This window comes from Caloenas nicobarica, chromosome 2 (assembly GCF_036013445.1).
Source record: "Caloenas nicobarica isolate bCalNic1 chromosome 2, bCalNic1.hap1, whole genome shotgun sequence".
Classification (NCBI taxonomy): Eukaryota; Metazoa; Chordata; class Aves; order Columbiformes; family Columbidae; genus Caloenas; species Caloenas nicobarica.
Genome location: NC_088246.1, coordinates 53,081,588 through 53,096,856, shown reverse-complemented (window position 1 = coordinate 53,096,856; position 15,269 = coordinate 53,081,588). Strand labels below are relative to the sequence as shown.

General features: G+C 40.4%; 1 protein-coding gene across 2 annotated transcripts in view; it reads left to right on the top strand.

Annotated features, from left to right (window-relative positions):
* Window positions 1-5,251: 5,251 nt before the first annotated feature.
* Window positions 5,252-15,269, top strand: part of PDCD6IP (programmed cell death 6 interacting protein) — a 35,211-nt gene continuing 25,193 nt past the window's right edge. For both annotated transcript variants that reach the window (XM_065629518.1, XM_065629517.1), the window contains exons 1-3: window positions 5,252-5,661; window positions 12,241-12,295; window positions 14,045-14,114. In XM_065629518.1, coding sequence (XP_065485590.1) covers window positions 5,456-5,661; window positions 12,241-12,295; window positions 14,045-14,114 — 331 coding nt within the window. In that variant the 5' untranslated portion in view covers window positions 5,252-5,455. The remainder of the gene's footprint in view (window positions 5,662-12,240; window positions 12,296-14,044; window positions 14,115-15,269) is intronic.

The following is a 15,269-nucleotide window of genomic DNA, read 5'->3' as shown; positions in this document are numbered from 1 at the left end:
GAACAAAAGTAGAACAAACCTTTTTCTGTCTTTCAACAAACTTTCAGAGGAAGGATCTGAACTTTTTGCAAACCTCACACCATAATCATTGCACCAAAATGTATTGATTACAGAGCCTTCATGCCGAAATCTAAGCCAAATACTCGTGCATGACTTTGGATTTTTCAGAAACTTCTATGCAAGGTTTGATTCTGTAAATAGCTGTACAATCTATCCAGGATTATATGACAATGATATTCTCTATTACATCCACCTCTTCTTATGTGTAGTTGCCCCATAACCAATAGAAGGGTAACAAGGTGTAAACTTATACTCTCATTCAGAGTCAAGTGCCCATTTGGGGGGTTACCAGTCACCTGACTTGTGTCAGTATATCTATAGCAATGCATATTTATATGTTGTCTTGTATCAGGATCATTACTTATGTAAACATTGCCTCTTTTTAAGTAGAAAATATGTATCTGGAGGCAGAATGTGACTGTACCCTAATACACAGCATACAGGACTATGGTAGTAGTAGCTAAATAGCAAGCAGTTTGTCAATGCATTGTAAAGAAGCATTTTATATGTTTGTACTTGTATGTCCTGGACTAATCCTAACCTTCAGCTTTTGGGAAACAGGTTTTAATAGACTCTCAGCTGTTTCTTACTGAACTGAAAGTTGCTGCTGGCTTCTATAAGCTGTTCTGCTTTGCAAGTCTTCTAAAACCACAATGATATGAATAGTATAGGCAGTAAAAAAAACCCATTTAAAAAAAATCTTACGTATCCTTTTGAGTGGGACATAATTTCCACAGATTTTTAATAGGATATATGAAAATACTTCAGCAATGCTTTTGGTGCTTATGAAGACCCACTACTACAAACCATGATGTGAGACAGTGAAGAGCCGTTTCTTCCTGTTTATGTGGTGTATTTGAGTAATAAGCACAGGCACTGTCATTATGCGATCAGTATTATGGCATATTTCTAAAGCTGCTGAGACTTGGGGAAAATTCTAGGCTGCACTCTGATGGGCCTAATAGCTGATATTCTGGTAACCATTTCTGGAAAATATTGCACTAATGCTTGTGGGATTCTCTGTTGGTTCTGCTCTAGTCTATCTACAGTGCACCAGGTAAAATTATTTACCTAGATCGACAATTTCCAGGCCTTGCATAATCTCTCCCTCTTTAATATCTTACCTAAGTTCATATTAATTCACCTCTATCTTCTCTTTAGCCTTCTCTGATCCCCACTTCTGCTCCTGCTTGCCATTTATTTCATCTACAAGGTTCTTTTCTGTGCCACTAGCTATGCATGTGATGCTCTTCTTACTCTAAACCATTCTGCCAGCACCCTATCCTCAAGCAAAAATCAGATATAGTCACTATCCTTATTTAGATTGTGATTGAAAGGCAACTTTGTTATAATTACCATTATATATGTGTCTACCCTAAGTAAGTGTACGTATAGTATTGATTTAGACCAGTTTTCCCCCTTCTCCAGCCTCTCATTTCTTCATCCTGACCTGTATTATACCTGGAATTTGGACTGAAGATGTGTTTTTCTTATTTAGCATTGGAACAGCAGGAGGATAGCATACCAAGCATTCTTGTGAATGCAGTGCTACAAGCACAAAGATAAGCACGGCTCCTGGCCAGCTCAGTTTGCTATCAATGTATCTTACGGTTCAGGTCCCTCCTCACCTACAAGAAATATAAAACTCTAATAAAAACAAATGCAAATTGAGGAAAATAGCATTAGCAGTTCCTCTCAATTTTGAAACAAAAGGTAAATGAGTGTCAAATTTGAAGGAAATAGTAGAAATTCTTCCCTGTGGTTTTGATTAAGGGCTCTTAGGCAGAAATTTCATTCATAGGTCATGAGAATTTTACATTTTCTTCTAAATGGGCAGTAGGACTAGATGGTTATTTGGATCCAATCCGAGCTGCTTCTGATCTACAACTTGTTTTCCTCATTCCATCATTTTGGTAACTGATGAAAATCACTCCTGAAACTCATGGTCAAAAGATAATGGTGATAAATGATTCGGTCTTACAATATCTCAGCTAAAGATTATGTTAGGCATATCAAAATGAGGTTAGATCTGCCTGATTAAATGAAGCTTTAGGCAAGAGGACATCAGATTTAATGAAATTAACAATTAGGCCCCCTATAACTTCCTTTTGCTGATTTTTGATTTGTTTAGTATAGCATTTGTTTGCCAGTTAGTGCTATTGCTACAGGGCAACTCTTACACTGTGGATAAAGCAGCATGATCAAAATCTACGGAATAAAATGCAGCAAATACAGAATAAAATCTTGCATCAATGAAATATCTGTACACAGAATTTGTGAACAGAAAGCAAGCATAAAATAGAACATCAGAGTTCAGCGGAAACTTTTCTGACTAAAAATTGTAGAGGAAAACCATGAAGCATGCAGAAAAGCCAGTTTGCATACTGAAAGCAAATCTAACTTAGAAATGCTTTTGCAAAACTGCGGTGCTCTACATATACATAATGGATGTTCAGGAAAAAGAGGAAAACTTGGGACATCTAATCATCTGTCTACACTAAAATTAGATGTATCAGTGACCTTGCTAATGCTTAAATAAGGCTATAACTTGCTTATGCTGCATTACTTCAAACATTTTAGGCGAAACCTGTTTTAAAGTGGATCCCTTAGATACTATCAGAAATTTGTTGAAGAAGGTTTAAAGCATAGGACTCTGAGTCAGAACATGTAGATTATGCCCCCTGCACTGATAACTACTGACTATGTGGCTTCCTCATCTCTAAATTGGGAAACAGTACTTAAATAGTTAGAGGTAACAAGGAGACAAATCATTACTGTTTATAATATTATAATTGCAATAATCAGAGCAAGGCCTTCAGAGGAGTACTGATTTATTAAGAAATCCATGGGAAAGAAGCAAAACACCTGTATGTTTGAAGTTCTAGTAACTTAATTCTAAGACAAAGTGAAATTCTGCACTGTGTTGGTGGACAGTTTAGGAATGCAAAATATCAGTCACTGCATTTGTTAAGCAACAGCCATCTAAAGGTCACCAAGGTTCCAAAGTAGAACTATGATCTCATAGCTGCCGTTTTTGCCCTTCCCTGTTCACACCCTTTCTGTGTTTATGACTGTTACGCTGGAAGGTATTGATGGCTTCCATCTTCCATATATAGACGGCCATGTATCTTGTAAGGATGTGTAGGCTGACTATACCCCATAAGGTCTTGATGTTGGGAACAAAGGGAGGCAACTGCCCAGCTGACTGTATCTTAAGACTGACCTTAATCTAAACTGGTGAGGGTGGAGGTTTTCCCTGGGGCAGGAAAATGTGGCCAGTGCAAGGCTGACTCACGCCAAGAGACCAAGTTTATGTGGTCAATAAAACATGGGGTAAAAAAAAGCAGTGAGGAACTCACATACCCAGATATGAGTAAGGCAGGAGAGCTTACTTTCTATATTAATTGTGGGACAAAAATTCCCACTCCCCCTTTTTTTTTTAAACTGTAAAAATAAGTCAAGTACTATTTGGTTTTGATTAAGCTATGAGAAATTGAACTGGGTGCTTACTCAGTGCGGGGAGGTAGGAGTGCACCCAAGGAACTGTTAACATATATATTCACTTTTTGTGAATATTACAGAGGTTTGTAACAGAAGCAAACTGTAAAACTTGGGGCCCACCGAATGCGATCAGAAGCAGCAGAATGGAGACAACTCCATGGCCTCCTTCCCTGTGCCTGTGTTGGGGAAGGCCCAGCTGCTGTTGCCACAGCATCTCTGGATTGTGTACAGGGATGGTTAATACTGGAGGAGCTGCCCCTCCCAGCGGTGACATGAACACTTAGGACTGATTTCCCAGGCTCTGCCCTTTTCCTCTTATGCCTCCAATTTACACGTTCATCAGATGACACAGAAGAAAGCTCTGCTGAGTAGAGTACACTTTCAGTAGGGAGAGGTCACCGGCTTTACTTTACAGCAAAACCCGTGATCTGCTACAACGTGAGACCAAACCCTTTTACATAATTTTAAAAAGCACTTTTACCACTCCTTTTTATGGTATCATCACCTCGGGGTTTATGTAAGAAGAAAACTGCAGGCTTACCAGCCTTGGCTGTCTGGAACAAGTGGCAGAAGAAAGGGTGAAATGAGAACAAGGGCTGGCTATTCCTTTTAGGTCCTTCAGACAAGCCAGCCTTGCAGATTACCTGTTTTGCCCATTTGAGCCGTGCTGGGCTGAGTCAGCAGGAAGCAAGCGTGGTGATGTGCGTGACGGATCCGCAACCACAGCAACGCGTGAAGCCGTGCCTTTTGCTGCCCACGGCAGCATTCAAAACGTTTAACCATCTAAAACGTTTGCTGCGGAGGAAGTAACGTTTTACTCTATCTAAAATACCGATTCTTGGGGCGGGCTGAGTACGAGACCTTTGCTGCCCTCTAAGGCGTTCTACTTTATTTAAAATACCGATTCTTGGGGAGGGTTGAGTACGAGACCTTTGCTGCCCTCTAAGGCGTTCTACTTTATTTAAAATACCGATTCTTGGGGCGGGTTGAGTACGGGACCCTTTGCTGCCCTCTCAGGCGTTTTACTTTATTTAAAATACCGATTCTTGGGGCGGGTTGAGTACGGGACCCTTTGCTGCCCTCTAAGGCGTTCTACTTTATTTAAAATACCGATTCTTGGGGCGGGTTGAGTACGGGACCCTTTGCTGCCCTCTAAGGCGTTTTACTTTATTTAAAATACCGATTCTTGGGGCGGGTTGAGTACGGGACCCTTTGCTGCCCTCTCAGGCGTTTTACTTTATTTAAAATACCGATTCTTGGGGCGGGTTGAATACGGGACCCTTTGCTGCCCTCTAAGGCGTTTTACTTTATTTAAAATACCGATTCTTGGAGTGGGTTGAGCACGGGACCCCTTGCTGCCCTCTAAGGCGTCACCAGCCTGACACCTCGCTAGCAGCCGCTGCTTTTAGCGCCGTGTCACGGCTGCTGCCGCCGGCTGGCGAAGCTCCCCTCACCGCAGCTGAGCTCCGCGGTCACGTCCTGCGCGAAGCGGCGCTTTTCCAGAAGCGGCACTCGAGCTCCCGGGGGTGCAAACGCACGGCTCCCGCCGGCTGTGCCGACCCTACGGACCGGCGCGGGGGAGGGGAGGGTTTTGGAGCAGCGCGGCGGCGCCGCCTCCTCGTCGCGTCCCGTCCCCTCCCTGAGGCGGCTGCGGCTGCGCGAGGGCAGCGGGGGGCGGCGCGTGTGACGGCGCTCCGCCGGGAAGCCGCGCGACGATCCCGGAAGCGCGCGGGGCTGCGGCCGCGGTCGGGGCAGGCGGCGGGCAGCGCTTGGCGGGCCGGGCCGCTCGGCGAGGAGCAGGGGAGCGCGGAGCTGCGGTGACAGCGGCGGCTGCTGCCTTGCCCGCCTCATCCCCATCCCCATCCCCCCCCCCGCGGCGGCGGCGGCGGCGGCCATGACGAACTTCATCTCGGTGCAGCTGAAAAAGGCCTCGGAGGTGGACTTGGCCAAGCCGCTCTGCAAGTTCATTCAGCAGAGCTACCCGGGCGGCGACGCCCAGGCCGAGCACTGCCGCGCCGCCGAGGAGCTCAGCAAGCTCCGCAAGAGCGCGCTCGGCCGCCCCCTCGACAAGCACGAGAGCGCGCTCGAGACCCTCCTCAGGTAGGGGCGGGAGGGCCGGGCCGGCACAGACCCCTCGGCGCCGGGCGCACCCCCCTCCGCCGGCCCTCCCCTCTCCTCCCCTCTCCTTCCCTCTCCTTCCCCTTCCCGGCGGGGTGGGCGCACACCTCCCCTGCCCCAGCTGCCCCGAGAGGCCCCGGCGGCAGCTCCGGGCCCTGGGCGCGGCGGAGCCGGAAGCAGGTGCGGGCGGGCCCAGGTGGGGCGGGGTCCCCCGGGAGGAAGCAGCCGGGGCTGCCGGGCCAGCTCCCGCGGCCTGCGGGGTGCCCGCCCGCCTCCCCGCCGCCGGCTTGCGCTCGGGTGTCTTGCAGCATCCCGGGGTGCCCTGTCCCTACCGCACGTCGTGGGATGTCATATGATGACAGCGCAGGGCTGGCGGGGGAGGCATAGGGTGGAGACCGGTCAACTTCCCCTTCACAGGGTTTGTTAACATGCCAGTCAGGGTTGGATCTAGGTAGAGATTGCAGACTACTTTGTTAATCAGAAGAGAGCAGGTGTATCTTTTGTTTCAGTGTTACATTTTGCTGTTACAGCTGACAACTTTCCTTCTGTTGTCTGTATTTAGCAGCTTTTTAATGTATTTGCAAATGCATCCCTATATTCTATGTTAACACACTTAGCTTGCTATCAGGAAGTTTACTGCTGCCTCTTGCACTGTAATTATCATAGGGGAGATGAGCAAAAGATTCATCTATGCCTTTGGCCCAGTAAACTGCCTAAAACTGCTTTAGGATAACTGCTCCATCATTTACAAAAGCACTCACTCTTTCCTGTCTCTCTCCATATTTATGAATCGCAGTATTGACTTACTGCGGTAATCCTGTTGTTTTGTTTCTCTGTGTTTGAAATACTTCGAGCCCATTTATTTGTAGCTCATCTACTCACTGAGGTCACTGTGATTCATTCACTAGGCTGATGCTAAGTACACACTTGTATTTGCAGTACCAGATTTTCTTTCTTTTTTTAAGAAGGAAAAAAAAAAAAGGATGGATTTTCTAATATAGAAGTGATACCTGTAGACGTGGCACATTTCTGTAATACCATGAACAAGTAGAAGTACATCCGATGTTCACTAGAATTTCTTATTTATAAACTTAAAAAAAAATGAAGAGGAATGGAAAAGAAACAAGTGACTTATTAAAAAGATAAAATTTATAAAGTGAGTTACTGATGTTTTTTGAGCTTATCAACCCTTCAGTGGGTGTTTGGGCTATAAAATCTATTATTGTACTGATTGTGTTTTACAGTATCTTTGTGGTTTCCTGTTCTATTCCTGTATATTGCTGCGTATGCTTTTGAAGGTTCTACCGTGTATACCTTTTCAAGGTCAGGGAAATAACGAGCATCTATGAACCAAAAGAGGGACTCTGCTAGCCAAATCAAAAGGCATATGACTATCTTCCCTTGAACACTGGACTTCAGCTTCCTTTTCTGAAGGTCCCAATGGGGTTTGTGATTAGTTTCTATGTGAAATCCCTCTTTGGCCCAGTCACATCATATAACTTCACCCTAACAGCTCTACAATGCCGAAAGAAGCTGTCTCTTCAGTTCTGGTCTCTTATGCCATTTCTGGAAGGTAAAAGGTGTACATGGCTTTCTGACAGGTGAGCAACTTGAATGAGTTCAGTGGAACGTCAGATGAACATCGGGGAAGTTAAAAGTAGTGTCGCTGAAAGCCAAGGGGCTGAGTGGGACCTCCCTCTTTTAGTGCCACTAGGTCATTAAATTAGTTCAAGTCATAGTATGTAACTACACCGCAGATTTTCTCTCTGATTAATGAAGGGAAACCACTTGCGATTGTGTAATTACCAGTTTTCCTTTTGAGTCAATTCCGTATGCACTGATCTGTCTGCTGTTGATCCGTAGATGAATTCAGCTGCCCAAGGTGTTGCAGTACTCAGGAGGTGTTGAATGGGGCTCTGCACTGGTGTCACCTTATGTGCAAACAAGATGTGATACCTGTGCCACACGGAAGCTGCACTAAGGCATCCTTGTATCAAACATCTGCATTTTAAATTGCATTGTTTGATAATATTTGTTCCCTTTACAGTGGAAGTGGGATAAGATGAAGGTCTGAATTAACTGTAAATTAGAGAAAATAAGATTGTCAGATGTATGTTTTCATTTAACAAGTTATGAGTGGTTTGTCCTTGTCTGACCATTTAAATACGTTACAGTTGTTGGAAAATAAGTTTGTTCTTATTCTGTTAGAATATTCTGACATATATTCTGTAAGGTGCAGTTACTTTATAAGTCAGACTGTCTGCATTCCCAGAAGCTTGAAGTATCCAGCTGAGCTTATAATTGAAAGAGCACAAGCGTCTCAGTGCCTTGCATTTCCTCTGAAAATGCCATTACCTCTTCCACTTCCAGTATTTTCCTGTTGCTGTTTAAGGGTTGTACTCAGTTTTATGTTTAAGTAACAACTTTAGCAAACTTCTTAGTTAATGAAGTAAGGTTGGAAGAGCTAATTACAATGTGGATAGCCTTTGCATGCATTTACTTCTTTGTGGCTTTTTATAGACCATAATACCTAGTAGAGCACTTCAGACCATTTAACTGTTGAGAAATGAGGGCTTAATCTTCTGCTAATTAATCTAGGATTTGCCCACGGTTTTGTAATCTTTAGAAGCCATGTTTTGCTGAGTAGTTACTGCAGATTTTTTTTTCTTTTATGGAAGAAATGAACTGAGTTGCAGCCTCATTTCCAGGAAAACTTTGAAAGTGTGTGGTGTGCTGTTGTTTGGCTGATGATCACAAATGCTTCTCTTGGAGAAGTATTTGAGGTAGCCAGTGAAAAGGGGCACAGTGTAACTGGGGAAGACATCAGCCTGATTCCAAGCTTTCTTTGTTTTGTGAGAATCTGAGCACTCTGAAGGTGACATAGGTGAGCTTGGTACAGATGTTTCCCCTTAAATTCTGTCATAGCAGATTTGATTTCATGTGTTGTGTTTTTTGTTTTTTTTTTTTAAAACCCCGTTTTAAGTGTAATTACAGCTTCAAGCAGTTCCTTGCTTCCTCTCTTCATATTAAAGATAGTGTGGACTTCATTTCTGTTTTCTGGAGGGATGGGGTGGTGGGACAATTTAAATTGGTTTAATTTTGCTAACAACTCTTGCAGTTCTTTTAAAAAAAGAAAAAGGGGGGGGGGAAGGGGAGGGGTGCATGGTTTTATTTTGAATGGTCAAATCCTCTGAAACCTGAAGGTTGCAGTTCTGGTTTCCAGGTGTGAGTTCAGAGCTCCTGTTCTTATCTAGAAGAGTGGAGGCAAATCTTGGTCTCTTTTATGTTCTTTTGGAGGAGATTTTTCTTTACGATTCTTTGAAGGAGGAACAGGATTTGAGGTTCTTAATGCAATACATATATTTTAGTTAAATTCTAATTTAAACCTTGACTTCCAACTCATTTAACTGCTGTAACTCATTTTTATTAGCATTTGGGAGTGTGTAATGCCTGTTTTGGTGAAAGATTGCTGTACTTCAAGAACTAGATCTGTGTTGCTGACATCTGCCTTGTCTTCCATTGTTCTAGTTGGAACTTGGGCAGTTGACATGTTTGTGTGCTTTTTGTAGTTCGTCACTCTGGCACAGCCAAACACACAATGCTCATCAACTTCTGTTCTTTGTGTGTTGATAGTTAGATTACTGTAAATTTTGTTTTAAATAACACCTTCATATTTACCCTCATCCTTCAGTCTGTAACTGACATGTGCATCAGATGTGGCCATTCCTTCAATATTTATTTTCTGTCTTTGTACTGCTAGTTCTATGCTGTTCTGTGGTTCACGTATTCATTTACCATTTTATTTATAGATGCTTAGTTTATATATACAATTATATATGTTTAGCTACTGCTAAACAAAACTAATGGTTTTATGCTTGTGTTGGTTTTTTTTTCTTTCGGTCTGCAGAGTTTTAAAGAGCTCTTAATCTTGAGTAGAATTTCAAGTTCTTTAATAAAAAGGAATGACATCACGTGCTTAAAATAGTAAAGAAAATAGTAACATAATTTCTGAACTTGTTAAAAAGCAACCAAACAAATGGCCCTGTGTTGTTGGTACTCCTTGATGTTAAATACAGCAATGTGCATATTTGGGATGAACATACACTTCATTGTCTTATTTTCTTTTTCTTTGTGGCTGTGTTGACATACAAAGAATAGTCTATTTGCAGATAGCCAATGCTTAGGCGCAAGGCCATTTAACAAGCTTTGCTTCTTGACTACCCTCCCGGCAGATGAGGACAGGATAATCATGGAATGTGGGAAGACAACTCAGCTTTACTGGTGGCTTTTGGTTAACAAATAAAATTGAGGTAGGAGGAGACAGCATGGGAAGTCTCATTTTCTTTATGATACTACATGAAAACTACTGTGTTGAGACCCGCTCAAGTCAGTGAAGGAAGTACATGGAAATATTTCAGTTGAAGTGATCTTCAGTGCTAGTATTGAACTAATTTTTGTACTGCTTCTGTTAATCTGTATCACTGAAACCTATTAGGAAATGGAAAAAAAAAAAAAAAAAGTGTGATGGTGTGACAAATCAGACCAAACCTAAACTGATGAAAGAGTACCAACATGCAAAGCTGAATTTCTCTAACAGAAGGGATGCTCTTGTGTACGATTTTTATAGGTCAAGCCTTGGATGAAAGATCACTTAAAAAATTGTAACTAAATTCTATTTAACTACTGCTTTGTTTCAAGTGATATGTGCTTTCAAGGTATGGCAATCTAATGAAAGATTAAGAAAACAGATAAATGAAAAATCTTTTACAGAAAATAAATATACATTATTTTAAAGTCATTACCTTTCATGTGCTAGCTTCATAAATATTGGAAGAAACTAGTTACTGTACTATCACATAACTTAAAATTATCAGACTCTATTGCCAATATTTTAGTTCTTTCTGAAAAATGCCTTTGATTTATAAAGTTAAGTCTCTCAGTGGAGGTATATTTGAAGTCTGACTTCATAATGGCTGCTCTTGTGCTAGCAACCTCAATGCTGAAGTATGGCTAAGTAGAATACAGATTCATGGATTTGTGTAGACAGTAAGAAAAATTATCATTAGCTTTGAAGTCCACATTAAGGTGTGTGTGTGTGGTTTGGTTTTTTTTTAACTATGCCTTTTGCATACCTTGTAAGTTATTAAAAGTTAATCTTGATTAAACGGCTGTCACAGTAAACATCTGCAGACTTTTGTTTTAACTTTAGGAGCAATTTCTTTCAACTCAGTGATTAGTAGAAGTCCTGCTGGGTTGCTGTTATAGATTATTCTAGCTTTTGGTACAGTTTAGTATATTATGTCTTAAATTGCAGTGGCTCAGTTGTGGTCAGAAACCTGTAGTATTTTATACACTGGCAGGTATAATTCACTGAAGATTATACTAACACTATTTTTGTTGTTGAATATGACTTTAAAAAAATGCGTCTTGAATTTTTAAACAAATGTTTATTGCCTGCAGAACATAGGCCTTGTACATCTACTTCGTGTCTAGATCAGTAATGATTAATATTTAATAATGTAAGGAAATGGGAAACGTGTTAACCCTGTTTCACAGGCTGTGAAACTCATTACTACAAGGTATTTTGTATATTGGGAATATAAATTGTTAAAAAAAGAATTTGACCAATAGGATGTTGGGTGTATGCCCATATGGCAAGTGCTGTGAGGAGAGAAGAGGAAACAGGCTTTACATGTTCTGTGTTCTCAGGTGTTGGCAGTTGAAAGGCTTCCTGCTCTGCATCCAGCCTGTCATGTTGAACAAGTGATGCAGGTATAGGGTACAACTCAGGAAAACTTTGAATTGCTAACTGTTGCCTGGATAGATTGTGTGAGGGACAGTGCTGTACTTGGTATATTATCTTTTTGACATTCTTTCCTAAACATCTTCCACAGTGAGTAGACAAAATATTGGCACAGAGGAACTTCTGTTTTTAATTCAGTGTGACTGCTACAATATACTCTAATGAAAACTAAGCTTACAACTAAATTATTTTATCAAGGATTAAGCTTTCCAGTTGATATTGTGCAAGGCAAATGACATCTATTTCAAAGACACTGAAATTTAAACAGATGAGTCAGAAATTGTAAAGGAGTGGGCTATAATTTTCAGATCAAGAGAGTGCGGTATAGCTTGTTAATATTATGTTAAATGCTATATTTAATTTACTTTCTCAGCATAACTTAATGTCTAATGTACTCTTTGTCTTCCTGTACGTATACAGGGACTCCTTTGCATGACATTATTTTCTAATCTACACTCCATCAGAAAGAGGAATGGGTCAGCTTCATCTGTGATATACTCTTCCACTTCTGACTGAGGCAGGGTTTCCATGTTATCTATGGAAGACTGCCTCCAGTTGATCTTGTTCGTCTACTGAAAAAATACTTTTAGGCAGGATTTATCTCTGTCCTGCAAATCCTCCATCGTTACAAATGACCATCACAATTTATTTGTGTGGGGGATTGTTGTGCCCTTTTCCTTACATGCCAGTGTAAGAAACCAAATTCTTAATTTGATTTATCTAATAGCTTTTTCTTCCTTTTTTTTTTTTTAATGTAGATACTATGATCAGTTGTGTTCAATTGAACCGAAGTTTCCATTCTCTGAAAATCAGGTAAGACAACTTACAAACCATTAAACCGAATGGTGACACCTACAATGTATGACTTCTAAACCTGTACCTAATCCACTAAACAGTGCTTTTGGGCAAGGCATTTAATCTCTTTGAGCCTTATATTCCCGATCTGTGTTTATTTTCTAGTTGGTGTTCACATATAGTCTATACTGAAGCTTCACCTCTAATGGCCATAATTGCCTTCATTTTAGAGATTCAGAAGCGTTTGACTTTGGTTATCAGTCACTGCCATCTAGGTCAGAGAGTTGTGCTGTGCTGAGTCCACTTCAGCTCTCCTTTTTTGCAAGTAGTCTTATTTGATACTATGTTACCAAGACTTTTTAAAACATAATTTATATGGTAAAACCTTTAGCAATGGATGGAATATGATCTTTGGCTTTTAAAGTTTCATTCGCAACAGCTAACAGAATAAGCCCACTTCAGAGTTTACCACTTTATTCCTGCCTCTGCATCTACAAATTATATAATTTTTAGGTAGATATTGGTGTTTGTTAAGTGTGGTTTGTTTTTTTTTTTTCCTACCATATTTCTTTAAAATCCTGTCTCTAAGGAAAAATTCAGCTTAACTCCTGCGTATTGAAGTCTTCCTCAGGTGGAGACTGGAATACATCTTTAGACTACTGTATTTTGATGGAAGAGATGTAGGTCTTATTTGGATGTGTTTAAAATTGGACAGAACCTGCATTTCTTTCCTGATCAAATCGTATTTAAATGGTAATGTTCCGACTAAAAGAAAAGATTTATTTCAGACTTAAAGGTTACAAGTAAGGAGGTAGTTTTAATGCAGTTCAAACTGATTTGAGTTTTGCATGTAACTTCATTTACTTGTAGCCAATAACTACACTTTGTTTTTTAGTGTGCGAATGTTTTGATATGGTGATCTGCAAAACCTGAAGCATGGAAAACTGGAAAACTTTAAGAGCAAGTTCTGCAGATCTGTAAATTCTTCCCCCAAAGGGAAGAAGTAGTCAGTGGAAGCAGCAATGAACAGCTGGGGACCAGAATTTCCTGAACTAGCATTGCTGCTAGAGGAAAATATGTTATTAAACAGTACTGTGCTCTTTCTGAAGTTATCTCCCCAGCTACTTTAAAATGAGGAATTTTGCTGTCTTTTCTGGTCTGATATCCATTGCCTACAACTAGTTTGATCAGCTGAATAAAGAATCAAATTGTGGAACTTCAAAGCAGATTCTGTGAAGTATTTGCATTGTCTATGAAATATATGCTGGAAATATAATATAAACCACACTATTTTTACTTGCTTTCTCTTTCCTGAGTGCATTTCCTGATAATGCTACTGCTGAATTCACTCATAAAAATGTTCCAATATGCTAGTAATTTGGAACAGTGGAAACTGCCTGATTGGGTGCTTTCCTTTAACTCTGACTATACCAGACTGTCAGACTTCTTGGGAGAGGAATATCTTGGTTTGGACATAAATTTACCTGTCACTCAGAATATGAGCACAGTAGAGAGATGATTTTGAGAATTTCTGTCTTGTCTGCTTGAAATGTTTTGAGCAAACTAACAGGAAGGAAAGAAGGTATAATAATATTTTTTTAAATAACTCTTGATGACTTCCTGAAACTTCTAGAATGTTTGTAATATTACAGGTGGATGTTTTATGCAATTAGAATATAAAAGGATAAGTGTGTGAATTTTTGATATTTTCTGAAGATTTCATATTTAATTTTAGAGATAAAGATCTTTCTTTTTCTCAACTTTCAGGTCTGTGTAACATTTACATGGAAAGATGCTTTTGATAAAGGATCACTTTTTGGAGGATCTGCCAAATTGGGTATGTGAATGTCATGGAAGTGGAAGTATTAATGATACTAAATTTAAAGAATATTTTTATATAGCTGAGTTGTTAATGGTCTTTCTAGTATTTTTAACTTAGCTTTCAAATGAACGCAACTATATTGGTAACAGATTATCACTTCAACCTTGGTAATGAATAAATGGGCACCATGCAAGGAATTTCTATGGAATTGATATTTAGTTTTCCAGAGGCACAGATAGATGTGCAGTCTGATAATAGCTGTGCTGTCTGCTCTTCAGACTTTTTCTGGGAGCAACCCCTGCTGACATTAGTAAAAATTGTTCAACTTACATTAAATTTCAGTGTAGGATTTTGGTAAGCCAGCTCTAGCTGTTCTAAAGGAAACTTATTCCTTATTCCTCTTGAGATGTGCTTGTGAGCGAGTTCCTCCAGAAGAAGGGGAGTAAAGGTGACTGGCTTCAGTAAACTAGTGTGATGTCACATTTTGTTCAAGAGAATAGAAGGATCTACCCGTGCTGAGAAATGATTCGTGTATCACTTCTTTTTAAAATATTTTAATACAGATTTGAACGCTTAGGGAAAAAAAAAGTTTCCTGCAAACAGAAGGAGTTTGAACCTGTGATTTATTTTAGTTATAGAGGAAATTCTGCACCATGAATTCAGGGTCATTAAATGGGTTTGGAACACTTACCAGTATAGAAACTAAATCCTCTTGAGTTAAGTGAGGAGCTGTTTGGTCATGTGTTGTAATACTTTAGTGTTTCCATTTATAACTTATTGTTCATCATGAGTAGCATTGCAAATTTGGAGCTCCAGATAAAACCTGAAAACATGTTAGAGTACTTATTCTCTTTTTAGTTTTTTTCAAAGTTTGTGTCCTTTATATAGTTCTGTGTTAGCAGCTACTGGAAGCCTTTGCAATTTTCCATGTTCTGAATACACCTGCTAAAGTTGTGCTTGAGCGAACTGTATGTGTAACAATACACCACATTCCTATGCGTAAGCAGGTGGTGCAGACCTTTCCTTGCTTTACTTTCTAACTGTTCTAAGAAGTCCCTCTGGAAGAACCTTCCTGAAGATGCTGTGTTTTTTCTCAGAGTTTGATTGGTTCTGTCGTCTTTGAGGCTAGCTTTTAATGATGATTGAACCTGTTTCATAGTGAAGTTCAGA